This window comes from Urocampus carinirostris, chromosome 3 (genome assembly GCF_059441175.1).
Source record: "Urocampus carinirostris isolate Australia breed hairy pipefish chromosome 3, RoL_Ucar_1.0, whole genome shotgun sequence".
NCBI lineage: Eukaryota > Metazoa > Chordata > Actinopteri > Syngnathiformes > Syngnathidae > Urocampus > Urocampus carinirostris.
The window spans coordinates 63,962,990-63,979,801 of NC_142351.1; the positions used below are offsets into that span (position 1 = coordinate 63,962,990).

General features: G+C 39.2%; 1 protein-coding gene across 1 annotated transcript in view; it reads right to left on the bottom strand.

The window, feature by feature from the left end:
• Positions 1-16,812, bottom strand: part of lgr6 (leucine-rich repeat containing G protein-coupled receptor 6) — an 83,366-nt gene that overhangs the window by 5,977 nt on the left and 60,577 nt on the right. Inside the window, exons 5-15 of the mRNA XM_088332949.1 lie at positions 11,683-11,898; positions 11,521-11,592; positions 7,166-7,234; positions 6,616-6,687; positions 6,419-6,490; positions 5,986-6,054; positions 4,518-4,589; positions 4,364-4,429; positions 4,221-4,292; positions 1,305-1,376; positions 1,071-1,196 (exon numbers count right to left, since the gene is read on the bottom strand). Of these exons, the coding sequence (XP_088189075.1) occupies positions 1,071-1,196; positions 1,305-1,376; positions 4,221-4,292; positions 4,364-4,429; positions 4,518-4,589; positions 5,986-6,054; positions 6,419-6,490; positions 6,616-6,687; positions 7,166-7,234; positions 11,521-11,592; positions 11,683-11,898 (978 nt within the window). The remainder of the gene's footprint in view (positions 1-1,070; positions 1,197-1,304; positions 1,377-4,220; positions 4,293-4,363; positions 4,430-4,517; positions 4,590-5,985; positions 6,055-6,418; positions 6,491-6,615; positions 6,688-7,165; positions 7,235-11,520; positions 11,593-11,682; positions 11,899-16,812) is intronic.

The window sequence follows — 16,812 nt, forward strand, 5'->3', positions numbered from 1 at the left end:
TACCACAGTCTATCCTTGCATAGCAGGGTTCAGGAACCTATGGCTCGCAAGCCATATATGACTCTCGATGAGTACATATGGTTTGGAGATAAAATCTGACCATAGCACTATTCTGTCTGGTGTTCTAAAGTTGAGCGGTTATCATCTGATGTTGGGACATGCAAGCCAAAGTAACACTGTCGTGGCTCTTTAATTAGAATTAGCTTTTTTTTTTTTTCTAGAGAGCGGTGGTGGTTTTGTTGAATTTTGTTTTGAAATATATGGTGTGGCTCTTTCAAAAGTGTTTTAAATATTTTTGCTTTCATAGCTCTTTGGGTCCAAGTGGTTCCTGACCCCTGCTATATACTGTAGTGTAAGTTCATGCTTCTGGCAAGCAACATATGAGCACAACAAGGAAGCACACTTTTGCAGCGGGGAGCAGAAAGCATGGTACTTTATGGATTTTGGTTGTGACATGAAATAAATTAGTATTTATTTTATGTTTGAAATGAAATACAGAAATGTCTATTGACGTCCCTGGTGCTTGCCCCGCATTGATTGATTTTTCTGCAAATGACATGTAAAACAGTTATTTGTTTGTCACTACGCTAGAAAAATATTCATTCCTATCCAATCTGCTGCCAGAAAACAGAAGTAACTTCTCTATTGGTTTAAGCGTAAAGGTGGTTGTAAAGCGGTGCCGTAATTCCACGAAATACCTACATTTCCGATGCACCAGGGATACGAAATTCAAACCGCAAAAAGACAAGGGAACACTATCTTTTCAACTTTAATTTTATTTCTATAATTTTTAACAATGTTTTGTTATATATTCAAATTAAGTGTGAATCATCACCTTGATTTTCAAATAGACAGGTATGAATCTCGTAAAAAGCACCAAATGTGTGGTTGTTCGTGGGTGTGTGTGCATGTGATTAGTTTAAAAGTGGTTTTATTTTGTGAATGATTTTATTAATATTGTCCAGTTGTGCTTATAAATCAGAACCTCGAATATGAAATTCTTAAAGGTCAGAATTTGCTGAGTGGTTATAACTGTTTTATGTGTGCAACAGTGCAAATGTGTCATTTACCTCATATGGGGAAAGTGATCAGTGCTGATCGAGTCATATAATTCCATGTTTCCTCTGAGTTTGAGATGTGTGAGACCTGCCAGTCCTGTTGTTGGTATTGCGTTAATTCTGTTTTCAGTCAGGTCACTGGGATTAATATCAGAACAATCCAGGTTAAGATTGTAAAAACTGAACAAGGGCATCACGTCAGAGACAAAGAACTGAAAAACATCAATGATATTGTATGTCACTTACAGTTTGACTAAAGATTTCAAAGACACAAAAGCATTTTGATGGATCCACTCTATCTTGTTCCAGCTCAAATCTCTGCCAACAAAGAAAACAACAATTGCATTTTGGAGTACTGTACGTCTTTGACCAGTAGAGGTCCGTAAAGCTTCACATTTCACATTAAGAGTTGTTAACCCTCCAATTGAGTTGAGAGTCTGCCAAAGAGGACCTATTTATTTGGTTGTGTAATATAAATTATTTTAAAATGAAGACCTATCGAGAAGGGATGACCTAATTTTTTTGAAGCGGAGAGCTACTTTATTACTAATTAGCTCTGAAGGCCACCAATTTGAAATGCACTTATAAAAATACAGTAAACTCTTGCTATAATGGGCTTCACATTTGACAATTTCGGTTTCACGGATTTTCATCATGCATTGTGTTCTGCATTATAATTGGTTAATCGGTTTCTTAAGAGATTATTGGTAAAACAATAAATGTTCACATGCACATTGTACTGTACTTTTATTCGGTAAAGGAATGCCTGGGCTTAAAAATGGGGTTTGTTCTACGATTTCTATCTTAAATGGGGCGTTTCATCATGTAATCCTTGTGTAAGAAAAATGTATCATGCGTCACGGGTTATTTTTGGAACTTCACCCGGTAAAAAACAAGGGATTACTTTAACGACCTATACCATTACTGTGTCATTATATTACCGGGTTGTATTTATCAGAAGTCGGGTTAAAATAGTCCCAGTCAATCACTAAAAAGTCTGCCTTGTGTAAAGGCAATGATTAATTTATGGCTGTGTTCACCCTGCAGAGCTTAATGTTCAATTCAGATTTTTTTTGTTGAAGTCGGATATTTTTTTTTTTAGCTCTTTCACATTTCCAACTAAATATGACTTGTATGCACTTTCCCGTGATTGTGAATGGCCACAAGTGTCCCGCATGCGCAGATGAGGACACGTGACGTCACAGGCAATGCGCTCATCGTTTGCTGAAGTACTAATAGATGCTAATGGCGTAGAGTATCTAGTAATTTAAAAGTTATTTTGCTACCAAAGGCTGAACAGATGTTGTCCCCACAGAGTCGTCCCCATAAGTACCAACAAAATCCAAAACCTCTTTTTCTTCATTGAATGCTCGCTGTGTTTTCATCCGCCATGGTTGTTAATTTGTTTGCTTCCTTCTGCCTCGTTGAGCGACTCGTCCGTTCACACAACAGTCGCATTCCAAAAGATTAGATACTGTATGTATCATGTTTAGGACCACATCTAAAAGTGGCCTTGGTCTGATGTGAAAAAATCGATATGTGCCGTTCAGACAGAGGATTCAGGTCGTATTCGTGCAAAAAATCCAATTTCCCTGCAGTGTGAACCTAGCCTAATATATATGTATATATATATTGTAATTTTTAAAATTTTGGAAGAATTCATCATGTATTTAATGATACTGATTATATCAGTCAAAAACCCAATTCCCTAGAGAATCACATGAACCCATTAATGGTGTGTTTTTTTTTTTCCAAACCAGGTCTGTAGGCTACTCGGGTGGTCTTTGGGGGCTACCTGGTGCCAGGTGTCACCATGTTGGTGACCCCCGCTAGGGATTAAACTGTAATTTTTCACAAGTACCGTATTTTCCGCGCTATAAGGCACACCTAAAAGTCTTAATTTTTTTCAAAAGCTGACCATGCGCCTTATAATACAGTGCGTCTTATTTATGGATCAACATTAAATCACAAGGTCTCGCAACTTGCGCAACAGCCGCCGACTCGATTTTCCCCCGAACGTGGAGTAGTCCGCGGTGTATGCTGGGATTTATATACCGGCGTTTCATTGGCTAACCAATGTGTCAATCATCATTTGAATCGATCACTATTGGCTAAAGTTAATTGGAGCCTCGGATAGGCAAGAGGGCCGAAACAAACCCTGCAATTGGCCGAAAAAGATGTGTCAATAATCCCTAAATCGATCACTATTGGCTGAAGTTATTCGGAGCCTCGGATTGGCTAGAGCGCCAAAACAAACCCTGCAATTGGCCGAAAAAGATGTATCAATCATCCGTTGAATCGATCGCTATTGGCTGAAGTTATTCAGAGCCTCGGATTGGCTAGAGGGCCAAAACAAACCCTGCAATTGGCCGAAAAAGCTGTGTCAATCATCCGTTAAATCGATCGCTATTGGCTGAAGTTATTCGGAGCCTTGGATTGGCTAGATGGCCAAAACAAACCCTGCAATTGGCCGAGTTTAGCAATGGCGTAGCAAGCTTAGCAAGCTTGCTAAAGTACACCATAAAGAAACATGTTTTATTAGTCTGTATTTGCAAATAATTTACTCTCCTGGATTTACTTCACTCACGGTTGTAAGAAGACCATGATTGCGTATCATTATTGATAGTGAGAACTTAGGTGAGCTATGCGGCTTTATATTTTCTTGGTATCTTGTTTTAGAACGATCGTGATGTTGCTGTGATGAGTTGAGTGAATTAAACTCAATTCCAAGTGTTTATTGTCATATGCACAGTAAAGTTGCGAGCAAAAAAGAAAATAGAAACCAAGAAATGTTTGGCATTTCTTGAATCCCAAGACTTTAACCTTCCGAATGATATTTGAAATGACGCATTTGAGTGACATCGTACGGACACCGCATCCGCACGTGTCTACGACACGTATTTGCTTCTTTGCAAGCTTTGGGAATTTTAAGGGGGTAATCAGTTGGACTGAATCATCTGACTGTTTTGTCGACGTTCCCATTGTAGCGCCTTATAATCCGGTGCGCCTTATCTATGGAATATATAGGACCAAAAACTATTTTTGGGGGGTGCGCCCTATAACCCGGTGCGCCCTATAGTGCGGAAAATACGGTATCTTAGTTGGTTCTCCCGTTTGCACTCTTAATACGATTGATACAGACAAAACAAAAGTGTAACTCACAGTGTTTTTAACGAGGTGAGCTGCTGGAAGGTACTGAATTCAAGTCTTGTGATTTGGTTGTGTTGAAGCTCTCTGTTGAGCGAATCCGAGGTGAATTGATTTTGCGAATATTAATCGACGTGAGTGCGGTGATGATGACTCACATTTCTTGGAGTGCAGAGCATTGATAAAAGCTCGGCAGATGGTCTATTTGGTTGAATGACATCTCCCTGCAACACCACAAATAAATATTGATTTTTAGGACTTGACATCCATTTGACTTCAATCCAAGTGCATTCTGACTGAATATAGACTTACAAGACCCTGAGGTGAGGCAGTTGTTCACAAAGATCAACTGGAAGAGTCGAAATACCAGCCTGGTTCAGTGTCCTAGAATGAGACAAACAAGCCAATTGTTTTCCAAAATTCCAACTGGAGTTTGATTCTGAGATTTTCTCTCTTGCTTTTTACTTTCTTGTTTGACCTTTGCTGAACTAAAGATTTATTTGATTGGATCACTGTTTGTTAGTAATGGTTATTTCCTTTCCATGTGAGTGTCAAGTGTAGACCAGGACAAAGTCCAGAAAAACCCATGAAATATATGGTAATTTATTGGACGCTTTGTATGTCTAGGATCTTTTGGAACACTCTAATCATGAAAGTTGGTCATGAAAACTAAAAAAATGCCTTGTGCGTATGACTGTGCGAGTTAAGTGTCTCATCCATCACTAAGATACCAGTCTGCTATTAGTCGACATTATATACGATTCTAGTTTGCTTTTGGTTTGCTTCAAGGCTTCATGAAGATGCCCATATGTTATTGGGTCCTTTTCGTTCTCTTCTTTCAGTTCAAGATCTCGAATTTCATTTTTTTAAGCTATGGGTCCTAGAACTTGCGGTGATCGTAAAAGAAGAAGTAAACAGATGATAGCAATGGAAACAAAGCAGTAAAGAATAAGTTTTGCTTTAATCAGCTGTCTCCTCCGCATCCACCCACTAACTCAACTGTACCAGCTCAATTTATGTCACCCTAGCTAAATAAAATGTCATTTCACTTTACCTGTTATTCCTATACACATACAGTGCCGTAAAAAGTATTTTCCCCCTTTTCTGATTTATGTGTTTTTTGCATAGCTATCACTCACAAGGCTTTCAGATCATCAACTCAATTTTTATATGATACAGAGACAACTCTAGGAAATACATAATGCAGTTATGAAATGTGGATTTCCTTTAATAAGGCACAAAAAACCAAAACGTTTGTGAAAAAGTAATTGCTCCCTGAACCTAATTGCGAGTTAGGTCACCTTTGGCAGCAATAACAGAAATCTAACGTTTACAATAACTGATAATGTTTCACAATGCTATGGAGGACATATAGAATAGAATAGAATAGAATATGCCTTTATTGTCATTGTTACAACATGGGATATGCTGTGACAACGAAATTGGACGACTCCAGTTCCACATTTACAGAGAGGATAAGGAAACAAAGTGACAAATATGGCCCACTCTGCAAAATTGTTTCAAATCTGCCATATTCGAGGGTTTTCTTGAATGTGCTGCCTTCTCTACAGATGAGTAGTACTATATTGTCGCTTATGTTTCATATATATTTACAATTTTAATATTTTTACCTTGGGTACCAGTGGCTTAGAATGCATTAGCTAATTACCATAAGTTTCTATCCTCCACCATACGGGAATTTGACCTAACCTTCCCCACCTCAAAGCAGATTGAGGTTTTGCCAGAGTGTACTGTAATTAGGACACAAGGATTTACTCACAAAACTTCTAGGCTGGTTGTTCCTTTCAGTTCAGGAAAGCTTTGAATCAGGGTAGCACCATTCAGCGAACTGCAGATTGAGAGGGAAAAAGCAGGTGTTATTTCCGCAACAAAAAAAAGCTCACTCAATGGCTCATGCACACATATGTTTGTCTGCCAGACTGTTTCTAACAGCTCATTTCAACCATCACATTTTCATCCAACGTCAATAACGGCTGTTTAGGTTGTCTCACTAAACATAACTCACACCATTTAACATGTTCTTACAATACAATCTTTTCAACCACAACAGGACACACCACTGCAAATTCTAACAAAATCATTCAATACACCTTTATGCATGTCTGCTGTTGCTGCTTGGGCTGTAAAATGAGTGAAATATTGCTGGGGAGGTGAACTCACCAGAACCGTTTTTTTACTGACCACATACTTACAGTGTGTGCAACTTTGGTAAGAACTGGAAAGCGGATTTTCCCACAAACTGGATAGGGTTCTCATAAAAATGGCTGCAAAAATAAAAACAAAGTAGTTACATGGTTGTTAAGATTAAATAGGTTCGACAGATTTTTTAGGCTTTCGACAAGAGAATGGTAGTTGAGTCTTCAATATAGCAAAAGCGGGAAGCTCTCACATGGTTTGTAGCTGAGGGTTCCCCTCAAAGGCTCTCTCTGGAATAGCTTTGATATTGTTGTTATGAAAGCCCCTGCAAATGAAAGTCAAGGTTGCAATATATAGTTATTCTATTAATATGGCTCTTGTTTGTCTGGGGAGGGGGGCTGTTGTGAGCGCGTTGGCTGTTGGCTGTGTGGTTGTCCAAAAGCGTCAGGTCATGTAGCACCTGCCATCACACAGCTGAGGAACGTTTTGGGATACGAGAGATCTGAACGCCAACACGTATGCCACATGTATCTGTGACACATGTGTGCACTACGGAACATCTGCTAAGTTTGAGTAAAGACATTCTTTATGTGTGTGTGCGTGCAGGAAGGTGGGTGAGAGGTTGAGTGCACCCAGCACCTGCTTTGGGTGAGAGAGATTGTATCCGAATGCCACATTAAATTTACTTAACAGGATTAGTGGGGATAACTCAACCATGATAGTCATGTTGAGCCAGTGTTATTTAGAGAGAGTGTGGGTGTGATTGTGTGCAGGTGCTTGTTTGTGTTTGTGTGTGTACGCACAATTCCTGCAGCTTACTCAGTGTCCTGATGGCCACAGGAAACTCATCGAGTTTGTTGTAATTTAAATCCCTAGAAAAGACAGAAATGTTAAATCACAATAAATCTATTGATAATTATGGGTAACGAGTGTTTTTTTTTTTAATGTAAACTGCTTGGAAATTCTATCTTTTACAATATATTATAGTACACCCTTGACGTTTACATTTAATTCATTCCCTAACCACTTGTATTAAGGGAATTTGTAACAATTTAGAACTATATACAGTGCCATGAAAAAGGATTTGCCCCTTACTGATTTATGTGTTTTGCATATTTATCACTTTCAAAGGTTTCAGATAATCAAACCCATTTTGATATCACACAGAGACAACCAAATGAAAAACAAAATGCATTTTTGAAATGTTGACTCAATTTATATAGGCACAAAAAAAATCTAAGCCTATCTGGACCTAGGTGAAAAAGTAATTGCTCTCTTAACCGAATTGCGAGTTGGGTCACCTTTGGCTGCATAGACAGAAATCGAACGTTTACAATAACTGAAAATGAGTTTTTCACAATGCTATGGAGGAAATTTGGCCCAATTTTCTTTGCAACATTGGTTCATATCTACCTCATTGGAGGATTTTCTATCATGAACTTCCCGTTCAAGGTCACACCACAGCATCTCAATTGGATTTAAATCCATACTTTGACTTGGCCACTCGAGAAATGTCATATATTTTTTTAGCCATTTAGTTGTGGACTTTCTAGTGTGTTTCATATTGTTGTCCTGCTGCATGATCCAAGAGCGCTTGAGTTTGAGAGCACTAACATATGGCCAGACGTGCTCCTTCAGCATCTTCTGGTAAACAGTAGAACTCATTATTCTGTCAACCGCAGCAAGTTGTCCTGGTCCTAAGGCAGCAAAGCAGCACCAACCCATCACCTTGCCATCACCATGCTTTACTGTTGGCATCACGTTTTTTTTGTTTCTCTAAAAGTCTTGAGGATAATTAAGATGTTTTTTGGCAATGTGAGGCAACTTTCTATGTTATGTTATGTTGTGTTATGTTAACTGAGGCCAGAAAGGCCTGCAGTCCCTTGGATATTCTTTTAGGGTTTTTTTTGTAACGTCCACAGTGAGCCGGCATCACACTCTTCGAGTAATCTTAGTTGGCCAACCTCGCTTGGGAAGGTTTTCCACCGTTTCCAGTGTTCTCCATTTGTGGATAAAGGCTCTGACAGTGGTTTGCTGGAACCCTACGGCCTTTAACATGGCTTTTTGATGGTTTTCTGGCCTGATAAATTCCAATCACTTTTTCCCATCTTTTTCTGGATTTTCTCTGTATCGTGGCATCTCAATTGTGTTTTTGAGATTTTGTGACCTACTTAACTTTGTCTAACAGATTCCATTGGAGGGGTTTCTTGATTCAAAACGGGTAGTTACAATCCATTTTGGGTGTGGTCTGTGCGATTGAACTCACCTTTCCCAAAACTGTGGTTAATCACAGTTACTTTGTGATTTAACAAATGGGGGAAATTACTTTTTCAAATCAGGCCAGTTAGGTTTTACATTTGTTTGTGCCTCATTGAATGGATTCAACATTTCAAAACTACATTTTGTACATTTTTGGGTTGTCTCCATGTTATATTAAAATTGGTTTGATGATGTAAAACCTTCTGTGAGCGTTATCTCTGCAAAACACACAGAATTCAGGAAGGGGGCGAATACTTTTTTCATGTTACTACTACATATCTGATTGATGATCACGCGCCATAATCCGATTAAGGTTTTAGTTCGACTGCGAGTATTTCAACTGCAATGGTCAGACTTTTCCTTTTGTTTTTCAGTACTATGCATGTACTGTAAACCGTGTTTGTATGCTTTTCACCGGGGTCACATGTCAAAAGTAGCCTGTGATACATAAAATTCGTAAATTCCACTTTTGATTTTTTCCAATCATCATACAATAAAGTTCACTACGATACAAAGAAATCAAAGAACTAAAAAGCTTTTTTACAGCCCTAAGTATGTGTTTAGTAAATAAAAGTAAAGTGTACCTCGCCTGTATACATTAATTTCTTACTCATACCCACTCTCTGCAACCTCAGTGGAAATGTTTAAATCTAAGCTTAAAACACACTTCTACTCTATAGTATATGAAAAATCTATATTTTATGTTGATAATATGTGTATTATTTGCCCTCATGCAGGTTTTAGATGAGGGGATGGTGTCATAATAGTCTGTAATAATAGTTTGCAACAGTCTTTGATTTGTGAAGATACACAAAAGACCTGGTTTAGTCGCCTAAAAAAAACCTTGTGTATTTGTTGATTTCTGTCTATTTCACACATTTCCAATTTATTATCTGCCCCCACATAAAAATGCCACAGTTGTATCTATCCATATATTGAGTAAGTCCAAGCCATATAAGAGGACGCCTTGTAAATGGAAGGGATGCAGCAATGGAGCACACTTTTGGAGCGAGGAACAAACAAGCAAAGTACTTTGTTGAATCTGCTTAATGAATGAATAAAACCATCCTTTATTTCATGTCAAAAGTTAAAATGTCTCCTCCGAGTTTTCAATATGAGCTCGACTGCTGCGTCCCGTCTGTTTACAACACACACACACACACACATATGTGTGTGTATGTATATATATATATATATATATATATATATATATATATATATATATATATATACAGGGAGTGCAGAATTATAAGGCAAATGAGTATTTTGACCACATCATCCTCTTTATGCATGTTGTCTTACTCCAAGCTGTATAGGCTCGAAAGCCTACTACCAATTAAGCATATCAGGTGATGTGCATCTCTGTAATGAGAAGGGGTGTGGTCTAATGACATCAACACCCTATATCAGGTGTGCATAATTATTAGGCAACTTCCTTTCCTTTGGCAAAATGGGTCAGAAGAGGGACTTGACAGGCTCTGAAAAGTCAAAAATAGTGAGATATCTTGCAGAGGGATGCAGCACTCTTAAAATTGCCAAGCTTCTGAAGCGTGATCATCGAACAATCAAGCGTTACATTCAAAATAGTCAACAGGGTCGCAAGAAGCGTGTAGAAAAACCAAGGCGCAAAATAACTGCCCGTGAACTGAGAAAAGTCAAGCGTACAGCTGCCAAGATGCCACTTGCCACCAGTTTTGCCATATTTCAGAGCTGCAACATCACTGGAGTGCCCAAAAGCACAAGGTGTGCAATACTCAGAGACATGGCCAAGGTAAGAAAGGCTGAAAAAGGACCACCACTGAACAAGACACACAAGCTGAAACGTCAAGACTGGGCCAAGAAAAATATCAAGACGGATTTTTCTAAGGTTTTATGGACTGATGAAATGAGAGTGAGTCTTGATGGGCCAGATGGATGGGCCCGTGGCTGGATCGGTAAAGGGCAGAGAGCTCCAGTCCGCCTCAGACACCAGCAAGGTGGAGGTGGGGTACTGGTATGGGCTGGTATCATCAAAGATGAGCTTGTGGGGCCTTTTCGGGTTGAGGATGGACTCAAGCTCAACTCCCAGTCCTACTGCCAGTTTCTGGAAGACACCTTCTTCAAGCAGTGGTACAGGAAGAAGTCCGCATCCTTCAAGAAAAACATGATTTTCATGCAGGACAACGCTCCATCACATGCATCCAAGTACTCCACAGCGTGGCTGGCAAGAAAGGGTCTAAAAGAAGAAAAACTAATGACATGGCCTCCTTTTTCACCTGATCTGAACCCCATAGAGAACCTGTGGTCCCTCATCAAATGTGAGATTTACAAGGAGGGAAAACAGTACACCTCTCTGAACAGTGTCCGGGAGGCTGTGGTTGCTGCTGCACGCAATGTTGATCGTGAACAGATCAAAGCACTGACAGAATCCATGGATGGCAGGCTTTTGAGTGTCCTTGCAAAGAAAGGTGGCTATATTGGTCACTGATTTGTTTTTGTTTTGTTTTTGAATGTCAGAAATGTATATTTGTGAATGTTGAGCTGTTATATTGGTTTCCCTGATGAAAATAAATAATTGAAATGGGTATACATTTGTTTTTTGTTAAGTTGCCTAATAATTATGCACAGTAATAGTCACCTGCACACACAGATATCCTCCTAAAATAGCTAAAACTAAAAAAGCCCCACTCCAACTTCCAAAATATTCAGTTTTGATATTAATGAGACTTTTGGGTTCATTAAGAACATGGTTGTTGTTCAGTAATAAAATTAATCCTCAAACATACAACTTGCCTAATAATTCTGCATTCCCTGTATATATATTATATATATATATATATACATACAAATAAAACTTCACTTAATATTTGAATTTAATTTATCTTGTGTTTTAGCAAATGCAGATGTGTAGTATACTCACAAGGTCTCCAGACTATGTAAACCCTCAAAAGCTCTCCTTCCCATGGTCTGGATCAGGTTGTTATGAAGGTGTCTAGGTAAAAGCCACACGTCTTGTTAAGATAATCTGACCCATGCTCATATCACAATTTCAACTATCATGATGGATTTTCTCTGTACTTACAGTACAACAAGCGCAGAAAGGTTGGAAAACGCATAATTGGGAATGTGCGTGATCTGGTTGAGGGCCAAGGTCATGGCCTGAAGGGAGTGTAGAGCATCTAGGGCTGTTATTGGGATTTCTGTCAGGGAGTTGTCATCTAGCCAAAGGTGTCTTAGAGCGCTAACACCTTTAAAGGCACCGGCGGGAACTTCAGACAGAAGGTTAGCATCCAGACGCCTGTGGGGTCAGAAAATTGATTTGTTGCTGTAGTAAAACGCAGGCACTTCCACGAATATAATAATAAGGATTACACCTATACATAATCGCCTACCATTCTAAAAGCTCATAATTTCTTACATGAGAAAGAAAGCATGTTCTGCTTCAATGCTACAAGCCTGGACAGTAGCTATTTAATTACAGTATGTGCTTAATATTAATCCCCCATTATTCCAGGAAATATGTCAAGAAGGGAGTGTCTTTATTTTGCTCCCACGTCATAATATGGAAAATGACTATTGAAACACAAACACCATCTTTTGAAACGCTTAATTTATGATACTGGACACATTCCATTCAAAAAATTACACTTTCATCTTTTGAAACCGACTAGATCTAACAGACCTTTGTCCTCCTCAAACTCTTGGCATGAGTTTGATGTAAACCGAAAGAAAATGTACTAAAACCTACTGTCCGTGCTGATTGATAGTCCCCCAAGGGCAGAAAAGATATTCAAGGGCGCTTTTTTCTTTCGTCCCTCCACACATTAAAGAATTGCCCTTTTGACTAGAACTGCAAATTCATAGTCTAATACGCCTTAGGATTCAAAAGTGCTCATACATGCCTGGACTGTAACAAGCAGCATAGAATAACGATAGAATTGGCTTCATTGTCATTGATTACCATATATTGTACGTTGTTCATTAAATGTTCGACGTGGCACTGCAGGATTTACGTCATAAAGTGTTTAAAGTCCCAATGTGTCATATTTGACAACTTGATGGCACAGACAACAGTCTGGTACAAGCGGCAGGATACCAAACAAACATGGCGCCGACTCAAGTGGGGGTTCCACGGTTTAAAAAAAATACAAATTTCTTGACTTATGATTTTTTTTTTTTACTAAATATTGACATTGATATGATATTTTTGTATTTTGCCTCGTATTCAAATCAAAGTTGTTTTTTTTGTTTGTATCTTTTTCCTGGATAAAAGTTTTTTTTGTACCACTAGGAGGCACAAAATATTATACAATGTCCCTTTAAAAATAAAAATAGAAAGAAAGTATACATAGATCGATAGGCAATGTTGACCAGGTCATGCTAGTAGAGTGGCTTAAGTTGTAAGTACATAATAAATTAGTGATGTTAAAATATTGCATTAGCAGAAACATTGTGCAAAAATAAGAATAGAATGAGCATGCACGTTTCTATACATTGGCAAGATATTTTTCTTACAGTTTTGTGTGTTTGTTAAGGATGGTGATGGCTCCCGGAAAGAAACTGAGTTTGTTAGTCCTTGTTTTAAGGGATCTGTAGCATCTGCCTGTGTACAGCAGGTCAAACATGTGGTGGCCAGGGTTAGAAAAGTCTTGGTGGAGAGCAGACGATGATTTAGTTTTGGCTGTGTTGAGGACTCTCTAAGGCAGGGGTCAGCAACCTATGGCTCATGAGCCATATGTGTCTCATCTGGCTCAGAGATCAATTTTAATTTGTGCACATTTCTCTGTAGCGTTCCTAGATTTTAAAGGGCACACTTTCAACTGCAGTCAGGGTGTCACCAACAACATTATTCAGTAGGCTGTCGGTTGCTAATGAATTATTTGAATGGAAGTTCATTAAACTATGTATCTGCACTCTCAAGATACTTTATGATGAAAATCCACAGATCAAACTTTAAATATCCCCAAAACGCCAGAAAAACATTCTGAGCAAATTGATTGGGTGAGCGGTAGAGGTGGGTGGATCTTTACACACAGCAGAGTCTCGCTCAGTGTGTTACCCGCCGAAAGTAAATATTATGGTATCCTTACCATTTGCAGTTTTTTGTAACATTGATACAAAAGAACTTTGCTAGCACCTTCTTTTGAAAACTTTAGGACAAAAATGACAGTCAAACTGCATTAGGGTGAACATTTTTTTAGTGGTATATTTGTTTTGATACAGGACACAGTTTCTGGCATTATAATTTTTTGAGAGATTTGATCAAACCATCAAAGGACACACAGTGAAATAAAATGTGCTGAAAAATATGCTTTTGTCTGGAGAGCGGGTTCGGTGGTTTGGTTGAATTTTTGTCTTAAAATATATGGTGTGGCTCTCAATTCTAAGGTATTCTTGTCTCCTGTTGGGGGGCAGCATTAGCTCAGGAGGTAGAGCGCTCGTCTTGGGATCAAGGGATCGCAGGTCCGTGTTGTATCTCGAAGTGTCCTTGGGCAAGACACTGAATCCCTAATGCCCCCAATAAGCAGGATGGCGCCTTGCATGGCTGCAATTGGTGTGTGAAGCACATTGTAAAGCGCTTTGGGAAGTCTTCATTGGCTTGAAAAGCGCGATATAAATGCAGATAATTTCATTTCTCCTGTCATGCATCCGACATATTTAACAGTTATGCAAGTATGCTCACCACTAGGGTTTTGTGATCGTCATTGGCTAGCCAAAGCATAGCGAAGCTGGGCTTAAGACCAAATAATGTAATCCTGAAAAACACTGGAAGCAGCCTGGTCTCGTACATTTAACTGCTGGGGTCGTTGGTAAAGGAAACATGACCACATTTCGAACAAGAACCTGGAGTAGTGCATCTGTTTTTATTTCAAATCACTTTTTGTCAACCAGCCATTCTGAATTACCACATCCTAAAAATCTTTACACTTTTATGGGAAATTCTTAGTTTCTAAGGTTGGACATGTTCGTCTTTGACCCGATCACCAGATGAAAACTGTGGAAGACCTTTGACGATCTCTGGACTTCTTTCCAGACTAAAATAGCTGTAACGCAGACTGGACCCAACAGGTCTCCACAAAGTCTTGTCAGAACTAGGAATGTTTCACAGAAAACCAATAAAGCGGCAGCTATTTCCTGTCTGTTAGATCGAAGTCTGAAGAATGATTATAGGAAAATGAAGTCTAACATTCTCCTACTTATTTGTCTGAATTCTCCAGACCAAATGTACTCTCCTCTGTCTCTTAAAGAGGGCAATTTAGTTATTATATTGCTTCACCTGGTTTCTCATTGACTTTGATATATGATACCCCCCCATTTTCTCCATGTTGTTAGTTCTATATGGACAAGATAAGTCTTGTTTGGGATCAAGTGTAAAATTTGACTTAGATGAACGCTTCCTTTTGCTGTGATTCTTTTAATCACGTGCTACCCTTGACTGAAAGGCGCCGGCTAGATTGGGTTCCTGAAGCCTTTTCACCTTAATCTTTCTATGGTGGGCTTATCATTACTGTAATGACAAGGTACTGAGTCTCAACGTAGGGGTTGATTGTGTATGCATGTTTCTCGACTTGAAGAGTAATTTCTATAAGACCACCAACTTGCATATGCAATGCTTTACTACATAAGCATTGCATATTGAAGCCAGGTCTTCTTCAGAGTTTCTGGAATAAGCCAAAGCATCTGAGAATAGAGTTGTCTTCATTGTAATTGACATTCCAGCGTACTGTGCGTTGTTTACAACAAGGTTAGGCGTGGCACTTGAGGATAACCGTTATAAAAGACTTAAAGCAGGCATGAAAATACCTCACCTTTCAGAAAAGGTCTTTTGAAATCAATCAATCTATCTATTCTATATACAGTAAGACCTCGGTTATCGCGGTTAATGGGGACCAAAACCACCCGTGATAAGTGAAAATCCGCGAAGTAGCGGCGCACCTTAAAAAAAAAAAATCTAATCTCATCTCATTATCTGCACCGCTTCACGACAGGGTTTTTATTTGCGCCGCACCGTGGGTGCCGTTCGGTCGCCGCATTTTCTCGCGTCCGCCGAACTCGCTCCGTCGCGCGGCCCGGGAGTGACCCCCGCCGCATTTTGTAGAATACGATTGCGCTTTATTGTTTAAATAAACGCGTTATATAGACTACGATCACTTAATTGTTTTAATTAGCTCACTTTATTGTTTCAATATGCGTTTTATATAGAATACGATCGCTTTTGTTGGAAGTGCAGCAGAATGCGCGTTTACGCAAGGGGGGCGGGGATTTTGCACAGGAGTCAGATTTGGGCACAACACCGGCCGCCTTGTCCTGCGTCTGCTGACGTTCCGGCTCTGAAGCCGCGAACGTCGAACCGCAAAGTAGCGAGGTCCCACTGAATATACCCTGGTCATATCCCTCAAGTGGGGTGACTGACAGCAAGACAAACACATACACAAAAACAAAGAAAGAAAAAAAGGAAAAAATAACAAAAAAAAAACAGATTAAAAATGTGACCATGGCCAACCGAAATCAATCCTCATATATACCTGTATATATATATATATATATATATATATATATATATATGATTATACAGTGGGGCAATCAAGTGTTGAGTCAACCAATAATTCTCAAAATTCAACCACTTGAAAATATTAAAGACCTGTAAATGTCAATATTGGTGAACCTCTACCATGAGATACAGAATGTGTGAATAATGAAGAATTTATTTGCAATTCATGGTGGAAAATAAGTATTTAGTTAATACTAAATATCCATCCCAATACTTTATGTACTTTTTGTTGGCAATATTGGAAGCCAAACGTTTTCTGTAACTTCTTTAATGTTATAGGCGCTGTTGTTGTTGCGGGAACTGGCAATGTACTCCAGACTAGGAAGAGAGCAGCCGATGATTTTCTGGGCTGTGTTGATACTGTCCGGGAAATTTTCCTGTCAGCTGCTGTGCACCCAGGGTAACCCACCGTGATCTATATTTCAGTATGCTCTTCACTGTGGCTCCATTGGACACTAGTCTCTACAGTTCACGATAGTTTTACCTGAACACTCCCGCGAAATGGAGACGCTTCCTCATGGGATCAAATATGCCTTTCTTGCTTTTTGTGGTGTTCAGTGTGAGGTTGTTTTTCAAACCACACGTTGCAGGTAGATTATGACTTTTAATGGTAAGCCCCCCACCCCACCCCCCCACCCCCACCCCCAATGCTACCAAAGG